Source organism: Ipomoea nil, unplaced genomic scaffold (genome assembly GCF_001879475.1).
Source record: "Ipomoea nil cultivar Tokyo-kokei standard unplaced genomic scaffold, Asagao_1.1 scaffold0688, whole genome shotgun sequence".
NCBI lineage: Eukaryota > Viridiplantae > Streptophyta > Magnoliopsida > Solanales > Convolvulaceae > Ipomoea > Ipomoea nil.
In genome coordinates, this window is record NW_017617116.1 from 2,881,734 (window position 1) to 2,907,186 (window position 25,453).

Sequence of the window (25,453 nt, forward strand, 5' to 3'; positions counted from 1 at the left end):
ACAGTGCAACTGAAAGCAACAATTTATCAAATGCCAAAGTAACAAAAAGCAACATATATAGGATATAATTTAACATATGTATGACACAAGTTTTTGTCTTTAATTTGATGATTTGACGAACATATGACACAAGGTTATAAAAGTGTAATATCAGGCTGGCTGTTTTACATCTAAGTTATGACCACAATTCTAAGGTTCTCAGATAAGTCTCGTTGATGTACTTTGCAGGTGGAAAGGCAGCCCAAATAGTTCCACAAAAATGTGTTACAAGCACCCCTCCAAAGTTGCAGAGGAAAAAAAATACTAGAACTAACAAGAGGGGAAGGTAAACACCTGTAGCAAAAATGCACATAATTTTCAACAAAAAATGTGAAGGATTTTTTTCAAAAGTAAACCGGAATACATAAAAAATGGTTTCTAAAAAAGATAAAGGCAATAAAAACTAAAACATAGACAATTAAGTAAATGTAGACAGAAGATAAACCAATTTTAAAACTAATTAAATAAACTATTTGACATTTGACAAGCATTAGTGAGAAGAGTTAAAGAATGAAAGCACCTCTTCAAAACGCTCTGCTTCATTTGTGGACTCAGCCTCAGTCACCACCGCAGGAGGCGGAGGTCCAATAAACAGTTCGCTATCTTCCTCCAACTCAGCCTCCCTAAATATGTACAGCAAGAAAAACAAATATATATTAGATAATTGGCACATTAAGAATTTTTGTAAGAACTTTTAGAAGCATTAGATTTGTGCTAGTGGTCTTAAGCCAAAAACCAGATGCCTAGTGGCTGGAAGCCTTGAACCAAAATTCTGTGAGACAAGCACAACCTTAAGATAAACCAAGAGAGGGAAAATGCAGCTATGTCACCCATACACTATTTATACGACACTCCCATAGGCAACACTTCAATTAAGCAAATGAAGTGCATGTAATGCATGCTAATGGGACCTGTACTAATTTTCCGAGCAATTATTTAATATTACAAGCAATGCAAGCTAATGGGACCAGTATTAATTTTCATGTATCATCTACACAGTTGCATAAGGACATCCTTCAGCAGACCAGTCTGAGTAAAAAAAGTCTTGATTCATCATTTATTCCTTAAGACAGCTAAATTTTAAAGTTATCCTTTATCAATAATAGAAAGTAAACAAGTCTGAAGCAAGTGAACATAGAAACATGTACAAAGCATAAACCTCATCTCCTCCTGTGCTTCTGCTAGTTTGGCAGCTGCAGCAAGTAATTCAGCAGATGGCATCGCAGGTCCAATCATCCTGAACAAGTAGGAAAAAGCAGAGTAAATATGAGGAATAAGAATAACATTTGCTTTACATAAGAAAGAAATTCAGCAAAATGCATTTCATTCTGAAAGAAAAATCTTCTTAAGGTTGTGAAAAATAGTAAAAACACAGCTAAATCTATTGAAATGAAGGAGTAATATACTACACACTAAACACTGTCCAAAAAGACGGAAGAGATCCAGTTACCTCTTCCTTGGAGCTGAGGTTTCTTCATTAGGTAGACTTAAATTAGCATTATAAGTGTCAGCCTCTTCATTTGGCAAACTCAAGTTTGCATTATGGCTATCAGCATCTGGTGACTTTGACTGCTTATTACTCTGCAACGCAGAATTATCAAGATGTTGATTTTGAAGCTGCGTGTGGGAGTGAATTATTGATCCCACACGTTCAAGTGTAGGACACGCTTTTGATGGCAGTAGAAAGACAAGATCACCATTCTGCTTAAGCTTCAAGGAAAGAAACAGCTTTCTCAGGTGCTTGACCAATAACCTTTCAGATAAACCACTTATATCAACAGCTTGTCCATCATCAATCATCTTCAGAAGCTACATATACCAAATTTACAATAAAATGTCAGTTGCAAATTGTTGCAAGTTTTATTTGAAATGAATCCTTTAGAAGCGCAAAACTTGCCAAGCAAACTTCAATTAGAAACAGTGTTTTTAAACCTGGACTGGGCAGTAGGCAGCCTGGTGTGAATAGGCACAACCATACAAGTAATGATTGATTATGAATGATCAAGTAAATTCAGACATTGTCCAACTCAATGAGACTATTCAATCCTAAAGAAAATGTGTGAATCTATAAATAGAGAGAGGCCTCAATTTGATGTTTTCTTTCTATACTACTCCATTACTTTTCTCATATCATAAGAAGAGAAAAAAGCACTCCAAATTGTTCCACGGTGAACATGAAACTTCTGCAAAGATCCGGATCCTATACAGCATTTTTCACTGTCAATACCAGGTAAATTACCCTATTTCTGCAAAGATCCTGATCCCCTTCACAATTCCCACATTTTTCCACATACTTCATGAGTCCATCCCTTTAACCAATTCTCTTAATACTGATCTGGTAACTTTCTTCTGGAACACTAACTTTAGCCTTTAGGTATCAAAAGATTTTTCTTATTCAATTTCTCAGTATACAAAGATAAGCCTACCAACATATTGAAACAATATGATGAGGCACATAGATAAATGAATAGCAACCAGCATCCTGTTTTACCATGTTTTCTTGAATATTTCTAGCTGAAACATGGAATTTAGTATTCTCATTTAAATCCCATAAAATGAGCATCTCTATTAGTTTCATTGAGTAAAATTTCAAAAACACTACATGTTAACAAGCTAAATAATCCTCTACATTTCTAAAAAGAGAACGAAGGGAAGAAGACATGAATTATTTATGCAACAACTATTTCCCCCAAAAAAAAAATCATAATTTACCTGCTCCAAATCACCAGCTACGGCAGGGAACTTCTTCAAAATCCTGTTGACGACATCATTAGGATCCTCCCTTGACCTCTCGGGATTGTCGGATTCGGAACCGGTGGCATCAGAAGCCGACTCGTCCGAATCCGAATACCTTCTCCTCGATTTCCGACCACTGCTCCTACTGCTTCCATGTTTCCGTTTACTCCGGTGCTTCTTATCCCTCCTTTTTCGGTCTCTGTCCTTGTCGCCCTTTGAAGAAATCCTGCGTCTCTCGTCGCGACGCCGTTTCCTGCTGCGCCTATGCCGCTCGATTTCCGAGTCGGACGATTCCGAGGGAGATTGTGAAGGTGTAGAGGAAGTGGGAGAATCGTCCTCCTGTCTGTGCTTCTTCTTTCTATTCGAATGGTCTCCCATGCTATCTCGGAAACTTTGCTGCAGCTTTGTAGTTCAGAAAGAAGGAACTCCGCAAGGACTAATGGAGTTTATTTTTTGGGCATGTCTATCATGCCAGGTTAGGGGCAATAGCGGTATTGTGGAGAATGTTAGATTCATGTTCCTGTTTGGTTTAGGGATTATTTTTATGTTATATTAATTTAAATTTTTTTTTACTTTAATACCCTTAATATATTTTTATGTATTTCAATAAACTAGTTTTAAAATTAAAATAAATTAATTAAATAAGACAATAATAACAAATATAAATACATAATTTAAAAATAATTAACTAAGAACTTTAACTTAAGAAACAAAATAACTTTATAATCTAACATAACATAATAAGAAATAAAATAAAATATATAATTACAAAAATAATTAAATATGATATGTATAATAAGCTAACATAAAATATATATATATATTTCATAATAATTATAATTAAAATGGCAAAATAGCAAATGTGCATGGAAATGTTATATTACCTAAGATTTGTAAGGGAAACACATCCCCTTCAAAATTTTATGTGGAGGGGATATTATATTCCTTGGGAAAAGTTGCATTCCCTTAGAAAAGTAAGATAACATGAACCAAACATGGGAATGTATTCCAAAGCTCACACTCTCTCGGTTGTGTTATATAACTTGAACCAAACACCCCCTAAGAGATGTCGGAAAAACCAATTTGGTCAGCACTTTGTCCCTTAATTGGGTCGGCAGGTATGAACGGGGATTAGTCTGAGTATGGTACGGGTTTAAAGATGTTTCTTACAGTTAGGGTCTGCTCAGGACATTTCGTGGTCTAACAAAAAAAATGGTCAAATAAGCTCATAAATGTTTTTAAAAAATTAAAATTACGCACTTTAACATGTTATATTGAGACAATGAAGTTCAAAAACTAGTAACATTAGGGTTCCGACGTCAATTTTATCCATATCCGGCAATCAACGATTGTCGAATCGTCACCGGTCGGCTGTCGTCGTCTACCAGAGGCGCCTTCTTCGGCGAAAGGCGACCAACTTCCTCGACAGAGCGACTAGTTGGGCGCCTTCCATGGAGAAGGAGAACTGTAAAATACAATCGCCTTCTCTTGTAGACGACGACTGACGATAGTTTGGTCATCGCCGGATATGATAAAATTGATGTTGAATTATAATGACCTATAATAGCAGGTCATTTACCAGTTTTGGACTTCGTTGCCTCAAATATAATATGTTAAAGTGTGTAATTACACTTTTTAAAAGTTTACGGACTAATTGACTTTTTCAGATAAAGTTTAGGGGCTTATTTGACCATTTTCCCTATTAAATACCACCCATCATCAAGAGATCATTACAAATGATATAATGAGGGTTTACAAACTATTTTAACAAATCAGGCATAAGAAGGGATTCCAAAGTAATTTATGGGCAATTATATTCGCATACCACTTAACAAAATAGATATTTATCAATAAGAACTGACTTAACATATAGTTAATATCTAAAATTAGAAGATCAAAAGAATAAACATCCTTGGGAGCCTTTAGATTATGCACAATGTGCGGTGCATTTTTTCAACCAGGATTTGAGAGAAAGCATGTTGCATGATCCAACTTAATGTCTCACGAACAACCATTGCCTCTGTTTCTTTTGGAGAAAACTCACCTCTACTAGGTAAACTCACAACTGTAATGAAGGGTCCAAATTCATCCCTAATGATCCCAATTGAATCCCACCCTATTATTTGTCACATCTAACACTGTGTCGACGTTGAGTGTAGTCCACCTGGAAAGAGGTTTTTCCAACTCGGTACATGATTTGATATGATTGTTGTATTTGGGTGGTGACCACCTTGACATCTGTTGAACAATTGTTCCAAATCATAATGTTTCTAGCTTCCTAAAGGAGAGTAATACCCTTGGGTCTCTCATCTCCGATCAAAACTAAATGGAGGCGAAACAGAGATTCTTTGTTGTCTATATTGATTTGACAAGACATAGACAACGTTGATCTGGACAAAAATGATGATGATGATGATAATAATAATAATAATAATAATAATAATAATAAGTTATTTAAAATTTCAAGGGGTGTTATGTCAACAAAAGAGAACGTTCATATTAGTTTGAGTTGACATAAAAAATCAACATCTACATGCTTATACGTAAATATGTAATTGAGACAAAAATAGATTAATTGCATTTTTTTTTTTTATAGATTCTGAGAGTATTTAAAAAAAAAAAATAAAAAAAAAATTGAGTGCTCCTTACAAAAAAAAAGGTGCCCAACTGTATTACCTTATAAAGAAAAGAAAAACATATTTGTAAAGTGAAGGTGGAATACATTCAAACTTTGACATAAGTTTATATTTTCCATATTAATACTCTGCAAAAAAAAAGAAAAAAAAAATACTTGGCATTGATTATTTAACAGAGACAGATCCTGCCAGTTGCCTCACTCACTCACGTGACACACCCGAGATAAGCATGCCCCGTCCGCTCCAGCAGTCACACAACAGCAAGTTCACATTAACATCGAGGGGTGCTTCTGTAATTTCACATGCTATCTAAACTCTAAATCTACGCACACAGACAATCGGCCGTTTGTCTGATCCACTTTCCGGCGACGCGGAAATCTCTCCGTTTGTCCACAACCTCCACACTCGCCTTTCAACATCTTCAGAACTCCCCTTTCAGCACACTAAAACGCGACTACACCCTGTTGCATTTGTACAGGGCGTTAGTACACTGTACAATGCACCAATGGCTCAGTACCGACAATCGGGATACGGCAATGGCGGCGGAGGATTCGCTCGGAATGGTGGAGTCGCACCGGATCACGCGCCGATTGTGACTCGCCACTCCACGCACAAGCAGCAGCCGCGGCATGCCCATCAACATCACCGTCGGTTTAAGGTCCGCAAGATCTCGATCGGTGCTTTCGTCGTCATTCTCTCCGTCGCCTTCACCGTCTCCGTCGTTGCTTTTCTGTATATTACTTCCCAAAATAAAGGTAAATGCAAGCTTGTAGATACCGATGTTTTTGTACTGCAGTCCAGACGAGTGATTTTAGCTAGTTTTGGCTTTAGGATAGTTACATTTAGTTGTAAAATGAAGCTGGTTGGTTTTGTCTATTTCTCCTTTGTTAAGTTAACTGCTTAGATTGGGATTACTTAAGTTTTGGTTTAACTGAATGCTTCAATGAAACTCTTATAAATCTAATAAAGTTAATAGTCTTTTCATCTTACTATCTGTTGTACTTACTGGCTTGTTCATTTTTATTCCACATTTCATATATTTATGTATTTGAATTAGTGGAAAGAATTCTAAGGAATACCTTTGCTTTTAGTAAGGTCAATAGTTTGATTCATTTCAGAGCTCTAAATCAAAATTATGTTAAAATCTTAGGTAATAGTGAAGACGATTACTAGTAAGTTATTTGGTCTTATTTTGTATATATTGTCATACTCCCTAGATTTTGCTTCTTGTATGTAGGCACAAGTTTTGGGATAGATATCAAATTGGTAATTTTTCGTTATAAAAAATCTTTTAATGAAAAAACATCCAAAATGGATTCACAACTTTTGGGATGCGACACTTTTAATGATGAATCCATGATTTACGCTGGGACATAGGATGATTAATGTTGATCTGTTCAGAAGTATTTATTTGTTGGGTTAGTGATAAGTGTTCATCCAATGATTATCTAGGTCTTCATCTTATAAACTGTCCTTTCTCTCTCTTTGCTGGTGCAGAATTTAATCAAAGTCATTCTCAGGATGTTGACATTGAAGAAGATGTGGATTTTCTTACCAACGTGACACGGGCACAAGGACAGAAGGTCCATTTCGGACATGGATCAGTTAAACATGGCAGGGATTCCCGATATTGGGACAGGGATGACAGGAGAAGAGACGATGATTATAGTGAGGAGGAATTGGAAAGAAACCGCAATGTCACCCAGGATAAGGTCCAATCTCCTCCAAAGGGAAAGAACAGTGATGAGAAGTCTTCAAGTTCTGAATCTGTTAAAGATTTGGATCATAAAGGCAAAGGCTTATACAATGAAGCTGGGCGTGATGAACTAAAAGTGTATGAAGCTAAATATCAGGCTTCTTTAGACAGTATTGGCCAATCACAAGAGGGAAATATCACGGAGAACCATCCATCTGATATTATAAATAATGGAACAAAGAGTGAGATGATAGACATTGATAAAGACAATTCAAACACGGAAGAATATGATGAGTATGACCGTGAAGATGGGGACTATTCTACTACTGTTGGTGTGAATAACATACATTCTTTTGGTAAACATGATGCTGGGATAAAGAATAAAAGTTTTAAAGAGGCTGGTAAAGCTTCCTCTGTTTTGTTTAATGATCAGCCCTTTTCAAAGTCTCAACATTTCAAAGGTAGCACAAATTTAATCCATGACAGTCAGGCTGCAAGGACTGCATCTGAAAAGCGACCAGCTTCAAGGAAGAGACCAAAGCGGCGTAAGTTAGCTAACTTTTGCTGCTTCTTCTCATTATTTGTGTTATGTGGTTTAGATAATATACTGTTCCAGCTTCTTATCTATATTCGCTACTGCTTGCTTGAAATTATTGAACTGTGTTAGTGCACATGTGAGAAAGAGAGATGTGTGCACAGTGGTGCAAAGTATCATAAATATTTGAATGCAAAGAGGTTGCTGCTCAAGAAGAAAAAGTCTCCCCTCATCCTGTCGCGTGTGCACTTTTTGATACGTAATGATAGTTCATGAAAGGGCATAAAGAAGATGCTTATGAGAATCCTCTCAGCTCAGCTACTAATCATTGCCTTGGTAAGCTATTTCCTCATTGTTAGGAATGCGAATGGGTGTTAGGATTGCGAAGGGATGTTAGGAGTACAGAGTGATTAGTGCTAGATGTAAAAATACCTCTGAGTTAATTCCACCTTTGGTTCCTAGAATGTTGTGGCCATCTTAAATCTAGTTGACAAATTTCAATTCCCACACATTTAGCCTCTACTTTTAAAATCGCTCTCTCATGTAGAAGTGTGGAATTTGGTGAAATGTCCACAAAGTGGGGGCATCTTGGACTAAATGTGGAACATTTTTGAAAGTAGAGGATTAAACATGTCAAAATTGACAAGGATTAGATCTGGAATTGGCACTATACAGTCTATACTCAAAGGACCAGAAATTGAATTAACTCAAATGCCCATGTACTCTGTATTTTCCAAAGTAAAAAAATGTGAAAAAAGCTCCAACCTCTCTCCTTCAACCTATTTCCTTTATTTTCACTGCATTTTTACATATATTTACACTCACCAACTAGCTAATCAGCATGCGCCTCCCTGGATGGGTTCTTCCTTTCTCTTAGATTTATTGAATATTAGCAGCCATCTGCAGCTATTGCTCCCCTCCCAAGGGCAGGTTCTTACCACATTGCTCACCTTTCTGCCACTCAAAAACACTTGCCATCTGACTTGCATGTGTTAAGCATGCCTCCAACATTCATCCTGGCGAGTATTAATCTCTAAATTGCATTACTTATAGTTGCATTACTTATAGTTGCATTACTTATAGCTTCATTCTTCAAAACAATATAAGGATCATAATCGATTCCTCTCTCCTGTGTACAAACTCTTCTTTACACCAATACACTATAATCCTTGAATAGTATCTGTTGTTCCTTATTGCACTTGCTTTTCAACTTTTTGTGCATCTTATGATTGCCCAATGGCCCCAATGGACAACTCATTGGTTTAATTTGATTATCAAATAATAATAAAATTAAATAGTTCACTATATTTATTCGTATATTATATCTTGAAGTTTGACATGGATATCTAGAATTTGGAATATCATCCTTGAAATAACAGAACTCAGGGATGAACTTGATGCAGGACAAATCTGGATCTAATTTCTGGAGTAGTTTTCTGTAGGTTAATAAAGGTCTGGGAAAAAAATATTAGGCTGGAGAAGCTGAGGGGTAATGCTTTGATGATGATTGTGTGTGTGTGCATGTGTTTTTTCTTTTTGGTGGTGGTGGGGGGTAGGGTTGGAGTGCACTCAACTAAAATTAGTGCTTCTAGAAGCTCCCTAGTATCACTCATAAATTCATAATAAGCCCTAGGACATCCCAACTTTTGGATGAATTGGCTGAATTGCATTGCACAATTGAAGAGTAAACTTGCTCCAAATAGTCTAGTTAACTCTGAGATTGAATGCTATAAACTAGCCCTTTGTGTTCAGCATGAAAATATCCAAGTTTATGAAACTAATTGACTTTGCTAGCAAGATGGTTCAAACTTAACTGAAGTATGTATATTCAACCTTAAAGGAAGAGAATGAAGTAAATGAACAATGTTTCCAAATTTATTGAAGTCATGGCTTTTCTGAAATTCTATTGAAGGCCTTTTTTTGGGGGGTGGGGGACATAAGCAAATTAAATTAATTAAAGCATTTTCCTTAAAATTTCTTTTCTTGGCTAATAGTGCATCCCAACTCAGTAAATAAACTAAAACCTACTAGAATTGTTCCCTAAAACTGCATACTGCAAAGAATATAGTAGGAAAGTATATTGGCAAAGCAGTTATAAGCTGGACCCAAAAGTTCTAACTTGTCACTCAGACTAATAGACTAACGTGTAACATACATATGCCAGAGTACCTTTTTATGCCATATGCTTTGTTATAATCTATAGGCAGCAAAGAGAGGAAGATATGAAAGAGACAAATGACTTTTGATTTTCTTTTAATGATAATTTCATTCTGTTACTCTAAAGCTTCATTGTAAGTAAAGCTAACATAATATTCGTCCTGGTTGTAGTGGATTTGTGTAATCTTCTCTATATGATACTTAGCCTTTTGACCTTAATTGGCTGCCTTTATTTTTCTCTTCTTCATTCCAGTAAAGCTCATTGTTTTTCCATCGTTTCTGTTCAAAGCAAGGTCTACAGTTTGGAGAATTCTTTATGTTGATTCTCATTTCTAAAGTTCTTTAGGACAGGCCCAATAACTACACTTTTTTGCTCTTTCACAAATCACAAGTCATATTTGAGAATTTTACAGATGTTATCTTTGAAATCTCTTATCCACATGTCAATGACTCAAACTTCCGTGGAAGTTTAAAAGTAAATATAATAAATAGTCTATGAATCCCCCCACCTTCCAAATAATAAATATAAAATAAATAAATTGGGAAGAGAGGCACAAATGTATTTTCTGTGCTGAAAATTTTTTGGACTGTCTTGGCTATCATAGAACTGAGTTTATTTGGTTGAAGACATTCCGGCACATGCATATGATAACTGTTTTCCCCTTTAATCCCTAATTGTTTTCTGAACTACGCTACTAGCCTATCAATAAATAAGACTATAAGAGGCATGTAACAGCCATCACACCCTCATCTCGTCAGTTGGTGAACGGTGAACCCTTTATATATTTCTGATTTCTCTTTACAACTTTCAACTAAAATGCTGTACATTTTACAGGCTCTTGTGAAATGAAACTGTTAAACTCTTCTGCACTGCTTGTAGAACCTTTAGAAAGTCGAAAATTTGCAAGGTTTTCTTTACAGTACACAGAAAGAGAGGATAAGCCTGTTAAAGATGAAACATGGGAACCAAGATTTGCTGGACATCAGAGTATGCAAGAGAGGGAAGAATCTTTTCTTGCCCGCAACCAAAAGATAAACTGTGGTTTTGTCAAAGGCCCTGAAGGAGCTCCATCTACAGGTTTTGACTTGGCTGAAGATGATGCCAAATACATTAGTAGTTGCCACATTGCTGTTATATCATGTATATTTGGAAATTCAGATCGTTTGAGAATGCCAGCAGGCAAAATGGTACCATCTGTGTTACTTTTTGCTCTCTTTCAATTCTGTATGTCATGCTTTTTATATCAACTTCCATTTCATTTCGTTAGTTCCATTTGATTCACCCTCTTTACATATCAAGTTGTGAGGTTGATACTAGTTTAAAATACACACAAATGACACAATTACAACTACAATAACATCTGTGTTAAGTGGCCACATGTAGTACGCCCAAGGTACCATACCTGGCTGGATATAAGAGAAATTCCTTGCATTTGATCTGTATCAGCCAATAATGTTGCCAACTAGAATAATTGAAATCATCCTTGCCTTTCTCTTTTTTGTGGACTGTTCATTTTTCTTTTGGTTGTCATCATGTAGGTAAAAAATTTGCTTTATATTTGAAAGAGCACTCAAATCATTCTTTTTTCATTGCCTCCATCCAGATCTCTAGAACATCCAGGAAAAATGTTTGCTTCGTTATGTTTGTGGATGAAGCTACTTTACAATCTCTCTCATCAGAAGGGCGAATGTTGGATAGCATGGGCTTCATCGGTTTATGGAAAATAGTGTTAGTGAAAAATTTGCCTTACACTGACATGCGGAGAGTGGGAAAGATACCAAAACTTTTATCACATAGACTTTTTACTTCAGCCAGGTGAGAAAAAGCTACTTGTTTCAAGAAAGTTATCTATTTATTTATTTATTCCACTGTTTCTACTCTAACATATTCCCTTGCTAAAGTCCACCAAGCCCTATAGAATTTATTTGACAAAGGATGAAGTACATTTCATGGGCCTTAATTTTGGTTTTTCCATTTAAAATTATAATGCTTATTAGTCATGGCCTGACTTTATTTGTGCATGCATGTACGCTGTTTTTTGTTTTTTATTTAAGTGCAACTACAAGTGAAAAGTCACTGAGAATAGCATTTGACAAAATTTGATTAATTAATAGCCCTGTGCAATTTTTATTGCGATGAATAAACTGCATTTTATGGGCAAGTATTGGGTTTGCCATCTAAATACTATAATTTTGGATCTTTCATGTCTTGATCATAATGTTTTCACCTTGTTTTATTTCTATGAACTGCTTATTCTTGGTGTAACTATACATGATGTGAATTTGTATAAAAATAGCATTTGATAAATTAATTGGACTAAGATTTCTATCACTGGCTGAGGTTAAAATAAGAAATCACAAATTTTTCTCTAAGAGAGTGTGAATTCAAGAATTTTTCCCTTGGTGGCTGTCTAATACCATAGTCTGGTGGATCTAAACTTTTGACTTTGCATACTTTCTTGGACTAAAGATTTGTGTGCTTTTCTGGCACCTATAAGTCATGAATGGGGCTGGGAAAATGTGGACAATGTCTGAGCTAAAACAGCTGAAAAGAATTGCAGGCCAAGTGTTAATAGTTTATTTTTGAACTTGCACTTAGTCCAATCTGCCTCCAACTGCATTTATGTTTTGCCTGTAACTGTACTTGTGGAATAGAGCTTTCTCATTTCTTTTTTTGTTTAATGTTTTGTGATTTCATTTATGCATGTTTCTTCTTACTTCTCTGGTTTTCTTAAGCATTTGCATCTTGAATGCTCTCAGGTATTCGATTTGGTTAGATAGCAAGCTAAGATTGCAGCTAGACCCCCTTTTGATCTTGGAGTATTTTCTCTGGCGAAAGGGTTATGAATATGCTATTTCCAATCACTATGACCGGCACTGTGTCTGGGAGGAAGTTGCTCAAAACAAGAAACTAAACAAGTACAATCATAGTATCATAGATGAACAATTTGAAGTCTACAAGGCCGATGGACTAAAAGAATTTGATGCTTCGGATCCTGACAAGCTTCTTCCAAGCAGTATGCTCTTGTCTATTTCAGCTATGGCAATAAAGTTTTCAGCTTAATTATTAACTATTGAGTAAAAATTATTTTTGTGGTGGTGTTGACAGATGTACCCGAAGGATCTTTTATTGTAAGGGCTCATACACCAATGTCCAACTTATTTTCTTGCCTTTGGTTTAACGAGGTCGATCGGTTTACACCTCGTGATCAGCTCAGTTTTGGATATACATACCACAAGCTGAGAAGGATGAACCCCAAGAAACCTTTCTATCTCCATATGTTCAAGGTAAGCAAACTTTTGAGAATGCTTCTTTTGAATAGGCAGACCTTAGATCTTGATGGATCTGATCAGTCTTTTTTATCTATGCTAGTAGTTGCAATAACACATTGCATGGCACACTCATTCACATTTCACTTGTTATATAAAATGTGCTCTTTTCACTGAAGGACTGCGAGAGGCGAAAGATAGCTAAATTGTTCCGTCATCGAACTGACGAGAGGAGGAAGCTGATCTCCCAAAGAGAGATGGAGTAGACTCTGGAGACACTAAATTTTGGTGGATAGTTGATTGATTGATTGATTGAAGCTGGTGTATAAAGACATGCCAATGTGCTATATATTACCTGTAATACATATTGTATAGTGCAATCCCCCGATGAAGAGGGGATACATTTCCAGAACCACGACTTTACAGGCTCCCACTTTATGGAAATTAGAGAAGATCAGCATCGGAGCCTCCATTATGGTTCTTAAAGAGTTAAAGGTTCATTCATTGCCTTCAGCCTACCAGGTGAGGCACCCCCATATCTTTTCACATGTATTTACTATTTACCAATGCCATGGTTCTTGGTGCACTGTATATTTTTTATAAACTGAGTGTCACATTTGTTGTTCATTTATTGATTATGGGCATTTATTCAAACTTTCATAGTTTTATTTGATTAATGATTAATGATATGTTTAGTGATGCTTTTATTCATCCCCTCGTGAATTAATTTTTGGTGGACTTACTATCTCAACTTAAGCAGATGTGGCATCAGATCTTGGAGTTCTCTAGTTTTCAAGGCACTATATAAATTCTGACATAAATTGATATTAACCCTGCTAAACTACTAAAATAGCAGATATGTGTAAATTATACTCGGTATCATGGTTGTAACTTGTAATATCTTGTGACATAAATTACTCTGTGCTTTATTTTACTTATTATGTTTATATTCTAGTCAAATTAATTTTTCATTCTTTACTTATTTTCTTTTAAGTTTTAAAAAATAATTTTTAAATTTCAAATTTTATATTTAATAGTATATTTTCATGTAGTTTCTAAAATTAAGTTAACAAAAAATGTTCGGTTCTTTTTATTTTTATTTTTTATTTTAGTACTATCAATTCTATTACGAGATAGTATTTGCTCCATATACTTTTTTCATCTATTTTAGACCAAAGAGTCAGTACCCCGCTACAAGGGATTTGATCTTTTGGTAACGCTGAAAATGTGATTTTGTTATATCATGAGTTTTGACTATCAATTCGAGTCTAAGAGCATCCTTAAATGGAATTCAAATTCCATGGAAAACAAATTACCAGGGAAATAGATTCCATTGTTTGGTTAGTGGAAAAGAAATTACTGGGAATATGAATTCCATTGTTTGGTTGAGTTTGGAATGGTAAGGAATTATGAATATAAAGACCAATATGCCCTTAACAATAATTTATACATGTGTAGTTAATAAATTTTGATGAGGGCAAAATAGTCTAATATTACTATATTTTCTTCCCAACTCATTTGGAAAACAAAATACCAATGTTTAGGTAGAATTTTCTTTTCCTTCACCTTTGGGAAGTCAAATTCCCATGGAAAAGATTTTTCATCCAACCAAACAAGGTAAAACAACATTTTCCTACATTTCATAGAAAATCTTTTCCATGGAATTTGATTTCCATCCAACCAAACACCCCCTAATAGTTCTCTTGCCTTGTCAAGTGAGAGAGAAGGAAAAAAATGAAGAACTTTCATTATTGCAACATACTCAATCTTTTCTCTCCGACCATCTTTCCCCTCCAAGGGTGGTTTAATATTTGCCATGACCCTCAAAGAAGTTATAAATATGGCCATCCAATAACTTGCTCAAATAGTATATCAACGTCAATAAAACTGTATTAAAGTAAGCAAAAAACATCATTGTTTTAATGCATCTTTAATGATATGAATGCAAATAGAATATGAGGCCTCCACAGTTTTAGGCCTTGCAATTTAACTATAGAGTGATTGAAGTCTTTGATGGTGACTGATGAGTCTTTGTGCAAAATATCACAAAGAAAAAAGAAAAAAAAAAGGATACACAATGGACATATATTAGCAATATTCCATTTAATCTGTAATAAAACGTTGCACATTTTAAAGAGCAAAATTTTCACTGCACCAAGGCCATACACAAATATAATGATCTTCAACCAACCCTCTGCCTGTCAATATGTAGCCAGATATCACTTTCTGTGTAGAGGCTAGAGAACTATACACATAAGAGATTGAAACCGAACAAAAATAGAGCCTGGCAGGTTAAAGCCATGACTACACTTATCGCATAGATTCTTGACGCTTGAGGGGTATGCTTTCAAGATTGATTCCATCTGCTTCTTCATACTTAGGATTGCGAAACGCGAAAGATGGTGAAGAAACTGCAGATCAGATGAGCAAGGTTCATAACTCAATTTCAGTCAAATGTTTTGAGTAAAATAACTATTTGAAAAGGTAACTGGATAAACCTTCATTCAAGTCTTTAGTTTTGTGAAGAAGGAAGGTTCCCGATAGAATGGTGACGAACCCACCAAGCTCCGTAACAATTTGAGTTGCATATTGCCCATTCCAGTCCTGTTCCAGGTGAAAGATATGCAGATGAATGAGAATATTACACTTGATAAAGTTGCAATCTCCAAGAAAATAAAAATTCGAATATGTAATCTCAGGATTAGAAGCAGTAGTTGTACCTTAAACATGATAACACTGGCCACAATTGTTAATGTTGTAAACATTACATAGTATATAGGCGATACAACAGACGAGTTGAATGTATCAAGAGCCTGCACTTCCACAGAAAAGACACATGTTAACCAGAGCTCTGATACCATGTTATACTCTAAGATTGAGCTATAATGCACATAGGCCAAACCACATTAAAAGACTGTAGTCTAGCCCATGACCTTATAAACTCATATATTCTCCCTTATATTTTCAATCTGGGACTCATAACATCTAGAATTTCCACATAAGCAACCACCGCATAATTTCAACTTCAAAGAACAGAGAAATTACAATCACGCTACCTTGTTTAAGTAGTTCACTTGTGTCAGCAAGCACGTAGCTACAATTACTGCAAACGCCCATGTCTGAGGATATACTAACTGATTTGTCCCACCAAACGTTAACTTCAGTGCTATGCCCAATGCTCTGACACTCATTACCTGCAGATCATTTATTAGCGTCCAGAAAGGTAAATACACTCTAGATGATATCAAATAGCGAGTTATTAACAGATATCAAGAAAGAAAAAAGAAATGAATACAGATTACGAACCCCAATCGAGCCCACAAGTGAACACACTCCAACATAAGCCATTATATGAGTCTGCCCGTACTTCGGGAGAAAATAAACAATGATTATAACAACGGCTGCTACTACCATGGTTCCATACAACAAGAAGCCTGTAAAAGGAAAAAACAAATAATTACAGGTTAACAATCTAGTAATATCTGAGTAGAAAAAATCTTAAAATAAATAGGGAAAAATGTCAAATAGGCCATTGAACTTTAGTTGAATAGTCAATTAGCCTCTAAACTTTTTAAAGGTGCAATTACACCCATCAACAATTTATTTTGATGCAATGAAGCTCAAAAACCGGTTATCACAGGTCATTAGGGTTCCGGCAACCTGCTGACCTAATGATCTGCTATCACAGGTCATTAGGGTTCCGACAACCTGCTGGCGAGATTCCAACAAAATTTCAGGCAACAAAGTGATTGGAGACCGGCAAACGGTTAACTTCTCTGTAGAGAAGGTGACCACAGTGGTTGCCTTCTCTACGGAGAAGGCGATCTTAGTCTCCTTCTCCATGACCGGCGACCGTTCGCTGATCGCCGGTCACTTTGACCCTTTTCCCAAATAAATATCATTTTTTTCATTATTTAAAATGATAAGTAAACATATCATTAATAGGCATCTGGTACTCAATAAAGTTCCCTAACGTGACATAAACTGCTTACCTAGAGGTTTATCAAATTGTTTTTTAAGTAGTATTATTGAAGTAAAATATTTGAGCATATTTTGATTATTTTCTCCTCGTGAATATGTACCTGGCTCAGTAGCAAGATCCCAGAGTTCCTGCACATTCTCAATTTCACGCTCTTGTGGGGCATGTAGAACTATGATAGTTGAACCCACGATGCATAAAACGCAACCAACAATACCAAAAATGTGTAGTCTCTCCCCTAAAATCATATGTGCAAGTATAGCACTGCAGGAAGATTTAATTCAACAACTAGACTGCAGAAATCAAAAAAAAAACATTTTTCTAACCATTCTCTTGCCTGATAATAATACTCAGTGCACCGAGGGGAGTTACTAGTATAGCTGGAGCAAAAGCATAAGCAGCAAAATTTGCTATTTCTCCAACAATCACTGCCAAAAAGACATACATTCGTATTAGCCAAATGCATAGAGAACTGAATTGGGGAAAAGAAGGCAATATATTGGTTCATTGGTTGTTTCATTTTATGTAGTAAAACAAAATATAGAACTCTGTAATTCAAGAGGAATCCATCAACTATTCCTTTCCTATTGCCGCCTAGATCCCATGTGTTGTGCAGAGGCCGGTGAAGGGCCAAGTCCAGCACCAAGTGGCTAGGGGGATTGTTGGACGGAAGCTTGAAGGGCCAAATTCAGCACCCTGCCTCTCGAAAATGTGGCAGTACGTTAGAAGTGAATAGGTTAGGGATGTGAAGGGCCATGACATATGAAAAGTCCTGGGATGTGAAGGGTCTTCTACAGTGTGTTTAGCATGTATATATATGGCAGTGTGTGTAGTTGAAGGAGAAGAAGTAAGAAATAATAGGGAGTACTATTTCTTAACACAGTATAAGGACATAAAGTTGCGTCTTAGCTACAAGCTATAGCTTTTGGCATAGTGGTAAGCGCTTGATCCTAACACTTTTGGCGTAGTGGTAAGTGTTTGATCCTAACACCATGGTAGGCATGGGGCTCATGGAGATGTAAACCTTTAAAACTCATTGAAGCAGCAAAAGCTTGTTGTTTTGAAGACGTATTATTGAAGCATACAAGCAACATAACCAGTTGTACTATATGAGCTACTCGGTTTCTCTTTATTACAACTCAAAAACAGCGGGACTAGTAGTTCATAAAGTAGAAGAGATTTTTAAACAAACAAAAAAAGAACCCACTTGTTACCATTCCAGCCCACCAAAGCGGCTCCAATAAGTAAGAATAGCCTCCAGCGCCTGCCACAACAACACCAGAATAAGTGACCACTAGTTGCACATTTGCACCAGACGTAACAAAATTCAACAGTGTCTTGCATTATTTTAAGCAACACAAAGACATTGACAAACTTTTGACATAGGCCCTGTTTGGTAAAACAGTTAGCCTGTCAGCCAATTTTGGCTTAGCTGACCATTATTAGTTGCTTGACTTTGTTAAACAATCAATATGAGTGTTTGATTAATTAGCTTTTTGTAACAACTTATTGCTCCAAAATGCTAAAATTTAAAAAGCTGCTCAAAGTAGCTTTTTTCTATCAACTTTTTGAGAAGGTCGTTTTGTATGTAATCAGCTATCAGCTAACAGCTAATTTACCAAACATTTTTCTACAATCAGCTAATGCTATCAACTAGTCAAACCCACTAATCCAATCAGCTAACACAGCACCCCCATTGTAAGCCTAATGCTATCTAAACCAAAGAAATAGTCTTATTCCTATCAGCTTACTTTATATTGGCAAAACTGGTGATATGATAATAAAATAAAGTTCAATTTAATTGTTTCTATGTTGTTTTAACCTATCAAAAAACAGTGTTCTTAGCAGCATTCAGACCTCTTGCGCTTAATCCTAGCAAACTTTATGTCCATTCAATTCAAACACAGTACACCAAAACTTATTTCAACTCACAGAGAATGAGAGAACACACAAAGGTTTCAATTTGAAGAAAGAAACAGTATATAATATAGCTACCTGCCCTAAGACCAGATCCAGAACCAGCCTTCTTGAGTCCCTTCTTCTTGACAATGAAGCTAGACCCAATGAAGAAACTGGATGAGATAGCCAAGACCAGACCTTTGATGTTGTCTGCAGACATACCCTCTTCTATTTACTACTAGTATAGATTCTTCAAATTAAAACTCAGAGCTCCAAGACAGCCTTTTTCATTCCACTTCTTCATACCCATACCCATTTCTGTGAATGGGTACTTGAATCCATCACTCTCTTGAATTTCTACACTATTATGGAGAGGAAAATGGACACACACAAAAAGTCAGTGGGGCAAAGTGGAATTTATGGGCATTTATAGAGGAAGGTAGTAGTGAAGAAAAAAATGAGTCTGATCGATTACCGATCTGTGGAGCAGGAGAGAGAGAGAGAGATAGAGAGAGAGAGAGAGAGAGAGCAGGGTCCTTGTCTCCTTGATATAGTGTTAGTACTTAGTACAGTGGAAAAGAAAGTCTGCTTTTCTTGGATTGACAGAAGTGAGAATCTGTTGAAAGGTGGGGTTTTGTTGTGCAAGTGAAGTTGTGGAGTGAGTAATAAAAATCTATTGTTTTCCTGTAGATCTTTCTGATCTTGTTTTCAGAAATCAGATTTGTTTATGCACTTGGCATCAAAGTCAACTTCCATTTTTCATGACTTCAAGATTCTCATTCATATTAAATGTGTACTTTCCAGTGTATGTCTTATGTGCTTAATATTTTATTATAATTAAAGAAGGATTAACTTTTCTTTTATGTATAAGAAAGCATACAATCACTCTCTTAATCAATGTTGGCTATATTTGAACAACTTAGTTGAAAAGGTAGTTAAAAGCTGAAAATGAGCTAAAAATTGAAAAGCTATAAGCTGAGAGCTAAAAATTGAATAACTGTTAAGCTAGATGTTATGCCTAAAAATGTTTTGATAAAATTAATTTTTTTGATAAATTGATAAAAGTAAAAAGACAATAAAAGACATCTTCATAAAATTTATATTAGTTTGTTTACCTATCAAAATTTAACATTTTATCTTTTTAAAAAATTAATATTTTAAAATAAAACTATTAGCATAATCATGATCTAGCATCCTATAATAAAATAACAATATTGTTGTGAATCTCATTCATATAATAATAATAATAATAATAATAATAATAATAATAATAATATAATAATAATAATAATAATAATATTTGCAATGAAAGTTGCGAATAACGGAGGGGAGAAAAGAGTTTTAATTGGGAAAGGTAAAAAATGTCATTTTTTTTAAATAAAAAGAATAAAGATGGAAAAAAAATTAGAAAGCTCCTAACTTATTTTGAGAACATTACCAAACATAGCTTATAGCTTATTAATAGCTTAAAATAAACTATAAGCTTCTACATAAGCTCTGCCAAATAAACCCGTTATGTCCATTTTTTTTATACAATAATTTATAATAATAATGAAATAATGACATAATATATTGTTTCATTATTATTATTGTGTGGGTCGACCCGATCATTGGCGGGTCAGAAACCCGCCCCAGCCCCCAAAGACACACCTAGCTAGCTCAGGGCGATAGAGGAGAAGTGAATGATGCAAGTTTGAGAATTGAAATGAGGGAAATTCCTATCGTTCTCTATTCTCAACCTCAATACTGTTATCCAATTCCTTATCTTCCACGCTCATCCTTTTTCACCTCAATCCCAAAGCCAAGCCTCAAACCCAACACTCTTAAACTCAAATCCTTTTCGATCTCTTCTTCTTATGATAATGTTGGAATTAGGGAAGCCCCATTGTCGTCGGAAGAAAGCGGGACTAGCAGAGGTGTAAATTGTAAGAATTCAAGGAAGAAGAGGGTGTTTTTTTTGGATGTCAATCCTTTGTGTTACAATGGATGCAACCCTTCTTTGCAGTCTTTTGCTCATTGGGTCTCCCTGTTTTTCTCCCAAGTCAGCCATAGCGACCCTGTTATTGCTGTATGAAATCTCCCTCTTTCTTCCACTTTACCCTTTTCAAAGAATGTGTATAATTTAATTATGGTTCGGTTAATGAGAATTAACTAAGTTATTTATAATTCATTTTTCATAATAGTTTAATATTAATATATAAACTTTAGAAATTACACCAAAAGAAAGTACTATTAAAAGCAAGTTCTTTTTTTTTTTTTTTTTTTTTTTTTTTTTAATGCACTCTATTATAATGTAGTTGGTCATATATACTTTCTCAGCCTATGAAGTACAGAGAGTCAATGCTGAACCTGAGACCTCTCATTTAAGAAGCCACACAAGGCTTTTGGCCCAAAAAATTAAATTTAAGATAGGTAAAATGTGATAAGAGGAGTACCATTTAGTCAATAGAGTGAAAACTATACATTTAAGATATTTTAAACTAAATTTGGTTGTTTTAAAATAGTTGAAGGTCTATATTTGTTCAAATTAATAGTAGATGACTAAGTATGAAATATCTTACTAACAAAAAGAGGTATTACCATGAGCACATACACACATATTTATTGTGTCTAAACTCTAAAGGGGAGTGATAAAACTGCATTCTGTACTATTATTGTTCAGTAATTGCATAAAGTAGGGATCTTGTTATGGTGAGGTGGGTGAGGCTTTGTTATTAACTGGATGATAAAGTGAGGACTTTATATGCTCTTACTGACATCATCAGGAGTTAATTCGTTTCTATTAAAATCTGATGCCAAGGTATTCAAGAATCTTAACTAGGTTATCTGTTACTTTTGTAGGTTATTGATGGGGAAAGAGCTAATGAGTACCGCAGGAAACTATTGCCCACATATAAAGCACATAGGAAGAAGCTCTTGGGTTCAACTTCTAAAAGATTTACAGCAGTTGAAAGATCACATAAACTCGTCTTGGATGTTCTTAAGAAGTGCAATGTGCCTGTGAGTGAAACTTTTTTTTTTTTTTTTTTTTTTTTTTTTTTTTCTAAAGAAGTTAATATTTTTGTTCGTTTGAGGATACACGTTTACAAAATCAGTCTCCACTGGATATAGTGTAAATAGGAAAGGAATTGATAAAGCAATATTACGTGGAGTAGTGTCATGGAGTTGCTGCTTAGTGTGACTTTTCTCACAACATATGTATATTTAGTGGCATAGAACCATAATTTGGTGCTTGATTTTATTCAACTTTTTTTCTTTCTTATCATTTCTCTTTAAATGAAAAGCTGGTAGCTGTGTTATGCCCAAACCCCAGATTTAGTGCTACAAAGTAGATCATTGAGCCTAGATTTATTTGCTAACAGGATAGGAAATTATAATCTGAGAGTTTCAACCGAATATATGGTGCAATGGTGAGAACTTTCATGTTTTATGTTGAATTGTTTATAGTAGTAATAGTACCCCGCTAGCTTCAATTGTTACTCTATCAGATTGCTGCTAACCAGAGCCCAATAAAGTTGCGTGTTAAAATGGATTAAGTTTTTGCATGCATATATAAGTAGTTTCCTTTGTTTATAATTTCAGTTTGGCATCTATCTGGGATTATTTGTGTAATCAGCCTTGATTTTGACCTTGACTTCCTTGTGTTGGACAATATTCCAATAGTGAAAAGGATTATTTTACTCTAGATTGTTGAGAAGTTATTTTTTAAGGACTTCACTTTAACGAGGCTCACAATTCAGGTTGTTAAACTTGAGTCTCACGAAGCAGATGATGTTGTAGCTACACTTGTGGGACAAGTCCTACAGAAGGGGCTTCGAGTTGTAATTGCTTCACCAGACAAAGATTTCAAGCAACTGATATCTGAAGATGTCCAAATCGTGGTTCCTGTGCCAAACTTAAATCGATGGTCATTTTACACCCTCAAACACTACAGAGCTCAGTATAATTGTGATCCACAATCTGACTTGAGTTTGAGTAAGTCATGCTTTTTGTTTGTTATTTGTTACTTTACAATTTACATAGTGTATTATTGTTATTGCTTTGAGTTCCCATTCTGAACTTATCTAATATGGTCTTTCATGAACAAAAGATAACCAAATTCCTTTTGTTGTGAGAGCGAATGGCAGAGGCACTCCATTTTGCCCCGCTGTCCTCTTTTTTCCCTTGGGGAAGTGGGATGCGGAGGACAGCAAGTGTTAATCGAGTGCCTTTATCAGTCTATAATTTCGTGAGTGATCCATTAATGTTGATGAACTCCATCTTATCCAATCAATGGTTTTAAAGAAATCAATTAAAAGCTTCACCAAGAGAGAAATAATATAAAAGCATGTGTTCTTCCTTCTTAATTTGCAGAATTCCCTGGAAATTCTTTACACAATTTTTTAGAAAATCTTCTTCCACCAATACTAACCTTCACAATACATTATTTTTGTTATGTGAAAACACTGGGTTTGCTTGAGATCCAATACTGAGTTAATACACACACAGTTTTTGTTTTTGTCTCTTTTTTTTTTTTTTTTTTCTTGATTTTTTGGGTACCAAACTACCAACATAGTATTTTCTGACAGATGCAATCCTCTAGACTTGAGTACACTTCTCTCTCTTGATCTCAACCTGTGGAAAGATAGTGTTTTTAATGATAACCATGATAAGATAATTACAATTCTCTTCAACTTTTCTATTTCACTATTTATTTGCAGAAGTCAAATCCTTTTTGTCAAAGGAAGTGTTTGGAAAATCATTTGACTAGATTCAGTTTGAGCCACTTCCCCTCCAGTTTTGTTATTATTTAAAATTTTTTCAAAACCTGAACTAGACTTGGCGCAATTTAGTGTTCATTTGGATGTAACCCATGTTAATGGGATTAAACTACATATAACTTTACGTTGATTGTCTTTGGGGACAGCAAAATGCTTCATTGAAAAGTTTTATCTAAGATCATAGTGGTGGAATAGGAAATTCAGGGATGAGGATCAGTGGGAGCTTAGGTGTGAGTGCTAATCTTTGGCTCATCTCTCCTGACACTATAATCAAAGTGTTTGATATCTGTTGTGTTATTCATTTACCTATTGAGGCTGTTGCCATTAGGATGCATTTTGGGTGATGAAGTTGATGGGGTTCCTGGCATTCAGAACGTTGTTCCTAGTTTTGGTCGAAAAACTGCACTAAAGCTCTTGCAAAAGCATGGGAATCTTGAAAACTTACTTGCTGCTGCAGCGGTAAGAACTGTGGGTAGAGACTATGTACAAAACGCCCTTACACAGTATGGTGATTATCTACGTAGAAATTATGAAGTCCTCTCTCTGAAGAGGTGAGAATTTTCTCTTGTTTAACATTTTCACTTTTAAATTCTTTTATATATAATCTGTGCTCCTATCATCATACCGCCTGTCCAATCTAATTGTACTTTAAGTGACAAATTGCAGTGATGTTGATGTTCGAATTGATGACAACTGGCTATCTGAGAGACACACTGGTAATGATTCGGTAATTTTATCAAATTTCATTGACTTTCTGAAAGGAAATCAGACAGGTCTCTGACGTTTAAGCTCTTCTAGTGCAACTTCTCAAGGTACACGCACAATGATCTGCATTTTCTCTTCCTTTAATTTGCTAGAATTACGCTTTGTCGCTTTCACTCACTATCCAAAAGCACATGGGAAACATTTTTTTTTCACGAGGTTTAACGTGGGCATTGATTGTTAATAGTTACTGCATTGGCTGAAACCTTAGTATCTACAAATATATAGACCCGGAGTTGCATATTTATGACTCCATAGTAATTAGTATGTACATTCTTTGACCACCGTTGCAACTGGCCTAACAGATGGTAGGCATGGTTGAAACCACTGCCGTGGAGGCTCTTATAGGCATCACAGAGGTGATCCCTTTTGTCTTTGAGGGAACAGATTTACGATCACAAGTGACACCGGGAAGATGGGTGTTATAGGCCTAAGTTCTCAAAGAGGGGTATGATCATTTTTCGTCCTTCGTTTTGACTTATCTACGGGCCAATTTCGTTCTGGTATCTCACTATCTCTACACTTGTATGGATAAGAAAATCTGCTTTAGTAATTATAATTGTTCACTACCAAGAATTTCCATGATTTTGTTAATTTCTTTGCAGAATTGGAGGAAGAAGAATCAATGATTCCTGGAGAATGGTGGACTTTCTCTTATGATGTTGTGCCTTTTCATTTTTTTTTTTTTTTTTTTTAAATTTAAAATTTCAAGTGGTATGTATGATTGTTAGAAGAGGAAGGGGATATGTGAGTCAAACCAATCTCGAGAGTGATACTCTTTTACAGCACTTTTAGTTCCCGGAATGAATTTTGAAGTAATAGCAATGCTATTATAGTAGTAGACTATTACATGATGTGATGTGGTAGATTGCATGATAGGGTAATTGGCGATGTGGTGTAATGTATGAGTCTAATTTGTTATCAATGTAAAATGTGGTATATTATGAAATTTTAAAATGTGCAATTAAACTTTCTTACTTATTA

The 25,453-nt window shown here is 35.4% G+C and overlaps 4 protein-coding genes across 6 annotated transcripts in view; 2 read left to right on the top strand and 2 right to left on the bottom strand.

The window, feature by feature from the left end:
* The window catches only part of LOC109176151, a 36,497-nt gene extending 33,227 nt beyond the window's left edge, over positions 1-3,270 (bottom strand). For both annotated transcript variants that reach the window (XM_019325594.1, XM_019325593.1), the window contains exons 1-4: positions 2,752-3,270; positions 1,490-1,848; positions 1,199-1,276; positions 560-662 (exon numbers count right to left, since the gene is read on the bottom strand). In XM_019325594.1, the coding sequence (XP_019181139.1) occupies positions 560-662; positions 1,199-1,276; positions 1,490-1,848; positions 2,752-3,153 (942 nt within the window). In that variant the 5' untranslated portion in view covers positions 3,154-3,270. The remainder of the gene's footprint in view (positions 1-559; positions 663-1,198; positions 1,277-1,489; positions 1,849-2,751) is intronic.
* A 2,329-nt stretch (positions 3,271-5,599) lies between these two features.
* LOC109175766 lies at positions 5,600-13,776 on the top strand. Its single transcript, XM_019325118.1, has 7 exons — positions 5,600-6,166; positions 6,909-7,652; positions 10,635-10,987; positions 11,404-11,615; positions 12,560-12,816; positions 12,909-13,087; positions 13,249-13,776. The coding sequence occupies exons 1-7, from the start codon at positions 5,917-5,919 to the stop codon at positions 13,333-13,335; spliced, it is 2,082 nt and encodes a 693-aa protein (XP_019180663.1). The 5' UTR covers positions 5,600-5,916; the 3' UTR covers positions 13,336-13,776.
* Positions 13,777-15,180: 1,404 nt separating this feature from the next.
* On the bottom strand, positions 15,181-19,690 carry LOC109175771 (probable magnesium transporter NIPA3). Its single transcript, XM_019325123.1, has 9 exons — positions 19,044-19,690; positions 18,256-18,312; positions 17,386-17,476; positions 17,152-17,312; positions 16,376-16,503; positions 16,126-16,263; positions 15,790-15,882; positions 15,568-15,673; positions 15,181-15,480 (listed from the first exon to the last, which is right to left on the bottom strand). Exons 1-9 carry the CDS (start codon positions 19,165-19,167, stop codon positions 15,380-15,382), a joined length of 999 nt encoding a protein of 332 aa, XP_019180668.1. The 5' UTR covers positions 19,168-19,690; the 3' UTR covers positions 15,181-15,379.
* Positions 19,691-20,571: 881 nt separating this feature from the next.
* On the top strand, positions 20,572-25,290 carry LOC109175770 (5'-3' exonuclease). 2 transcript variants are annotated; one of them, XM_019325121.1, is made up of 7 exons: positions 20,572-21,015; positions 21,789-21,947; positions 22,688-22,922; positions 24,036-24,258; positions 24,374-24,519; positions 24,775-24,972; positions 25,075-25,290. In XM_019325121.1, the coding sequence occupies exons 1-5, from the start codon at positions 20,653-20,655 to the stop codon at positions 24,486-24,488; spliced, it is 1,095 nt and encodes a 364-aa protein (XP_019180666.1). In that variant the 5' UTR covers positions 20,572-20,652; the 3' UTR covers positions 24,489-24,519; positions 24,775-24,972; positions 25,075-25,290. The 2 variants fall into 2 exon arrangements, with proteins under 2 accessions (XP_019180666.1, XP_019180667.1); XM_019325122.1 differs by having other exon boundaries at positions 24,775-24,917.
* Positions 25,291-25,453: the final 163 nt, after the last annotated feature.

Coding starts and splice junctions, on each gene's coding strand:
- LOC109175766 (XM_019325118.1), top strand. CDS start 5,917: ATGGCTCAGTACCGACAATCGGGATACGGCAATGGCGGCGGAGGATTC. Junction 6,167..6,908: donor TATTACTTCCCAAAATAAAG/GTAAATGCAAGC, acceptor TTGCTGGTGCAG/AATTTAATCAAAGTCATTCT. Junction 12,817..12,908: donor TGACAAGCTTCTTCCAAGCA/GTATGCTCTTGT, acceptor TGGTGTTGACAG/ATGTACCCGAAGGATCTTTT.
- LOC109175771 (XM_019325123.1), bottom strand. CDS start 19,167: ATGTCTGCAGACAACATCAAAGGTCTGGTCTTGGCTATCTCATCCAGT. Junction 17,313..17,385: donor GCACTGAGTATTATTATCAG/GCAAGAGAATGG, acceptor ATCTTCCTGCAG/TGCTATACTTGCACATATGA. Junction 16,264..16,375: donor CACTTGTGGGCTCGATTGGG/GTTCGTAATCTG, acceptor AATGATCTGCAG/GTAATGAGTGTCAGAGCATT.
- LOC109175770 (XM_019325121.1), top strand. CDS start 20,653: ATGAGGGAAATTCCTATCGTTCTCTATTCTCAACCTCAATACTGTTAT. Junction 21,016..21,788: donor ATAGCGACCCTGTTATTGCT/GTATGAAATCTC, acceptor TTACTTTTGTAG/GTTATTGATGGGGAAAGAGC. Junction 24,259..24,373: donor GAAGTCCTCTCTCTGAAGAG/GTGAGAATTTTC, acceptor GACAAATTGCAG/TGATGTTGATGTTCGAATTG.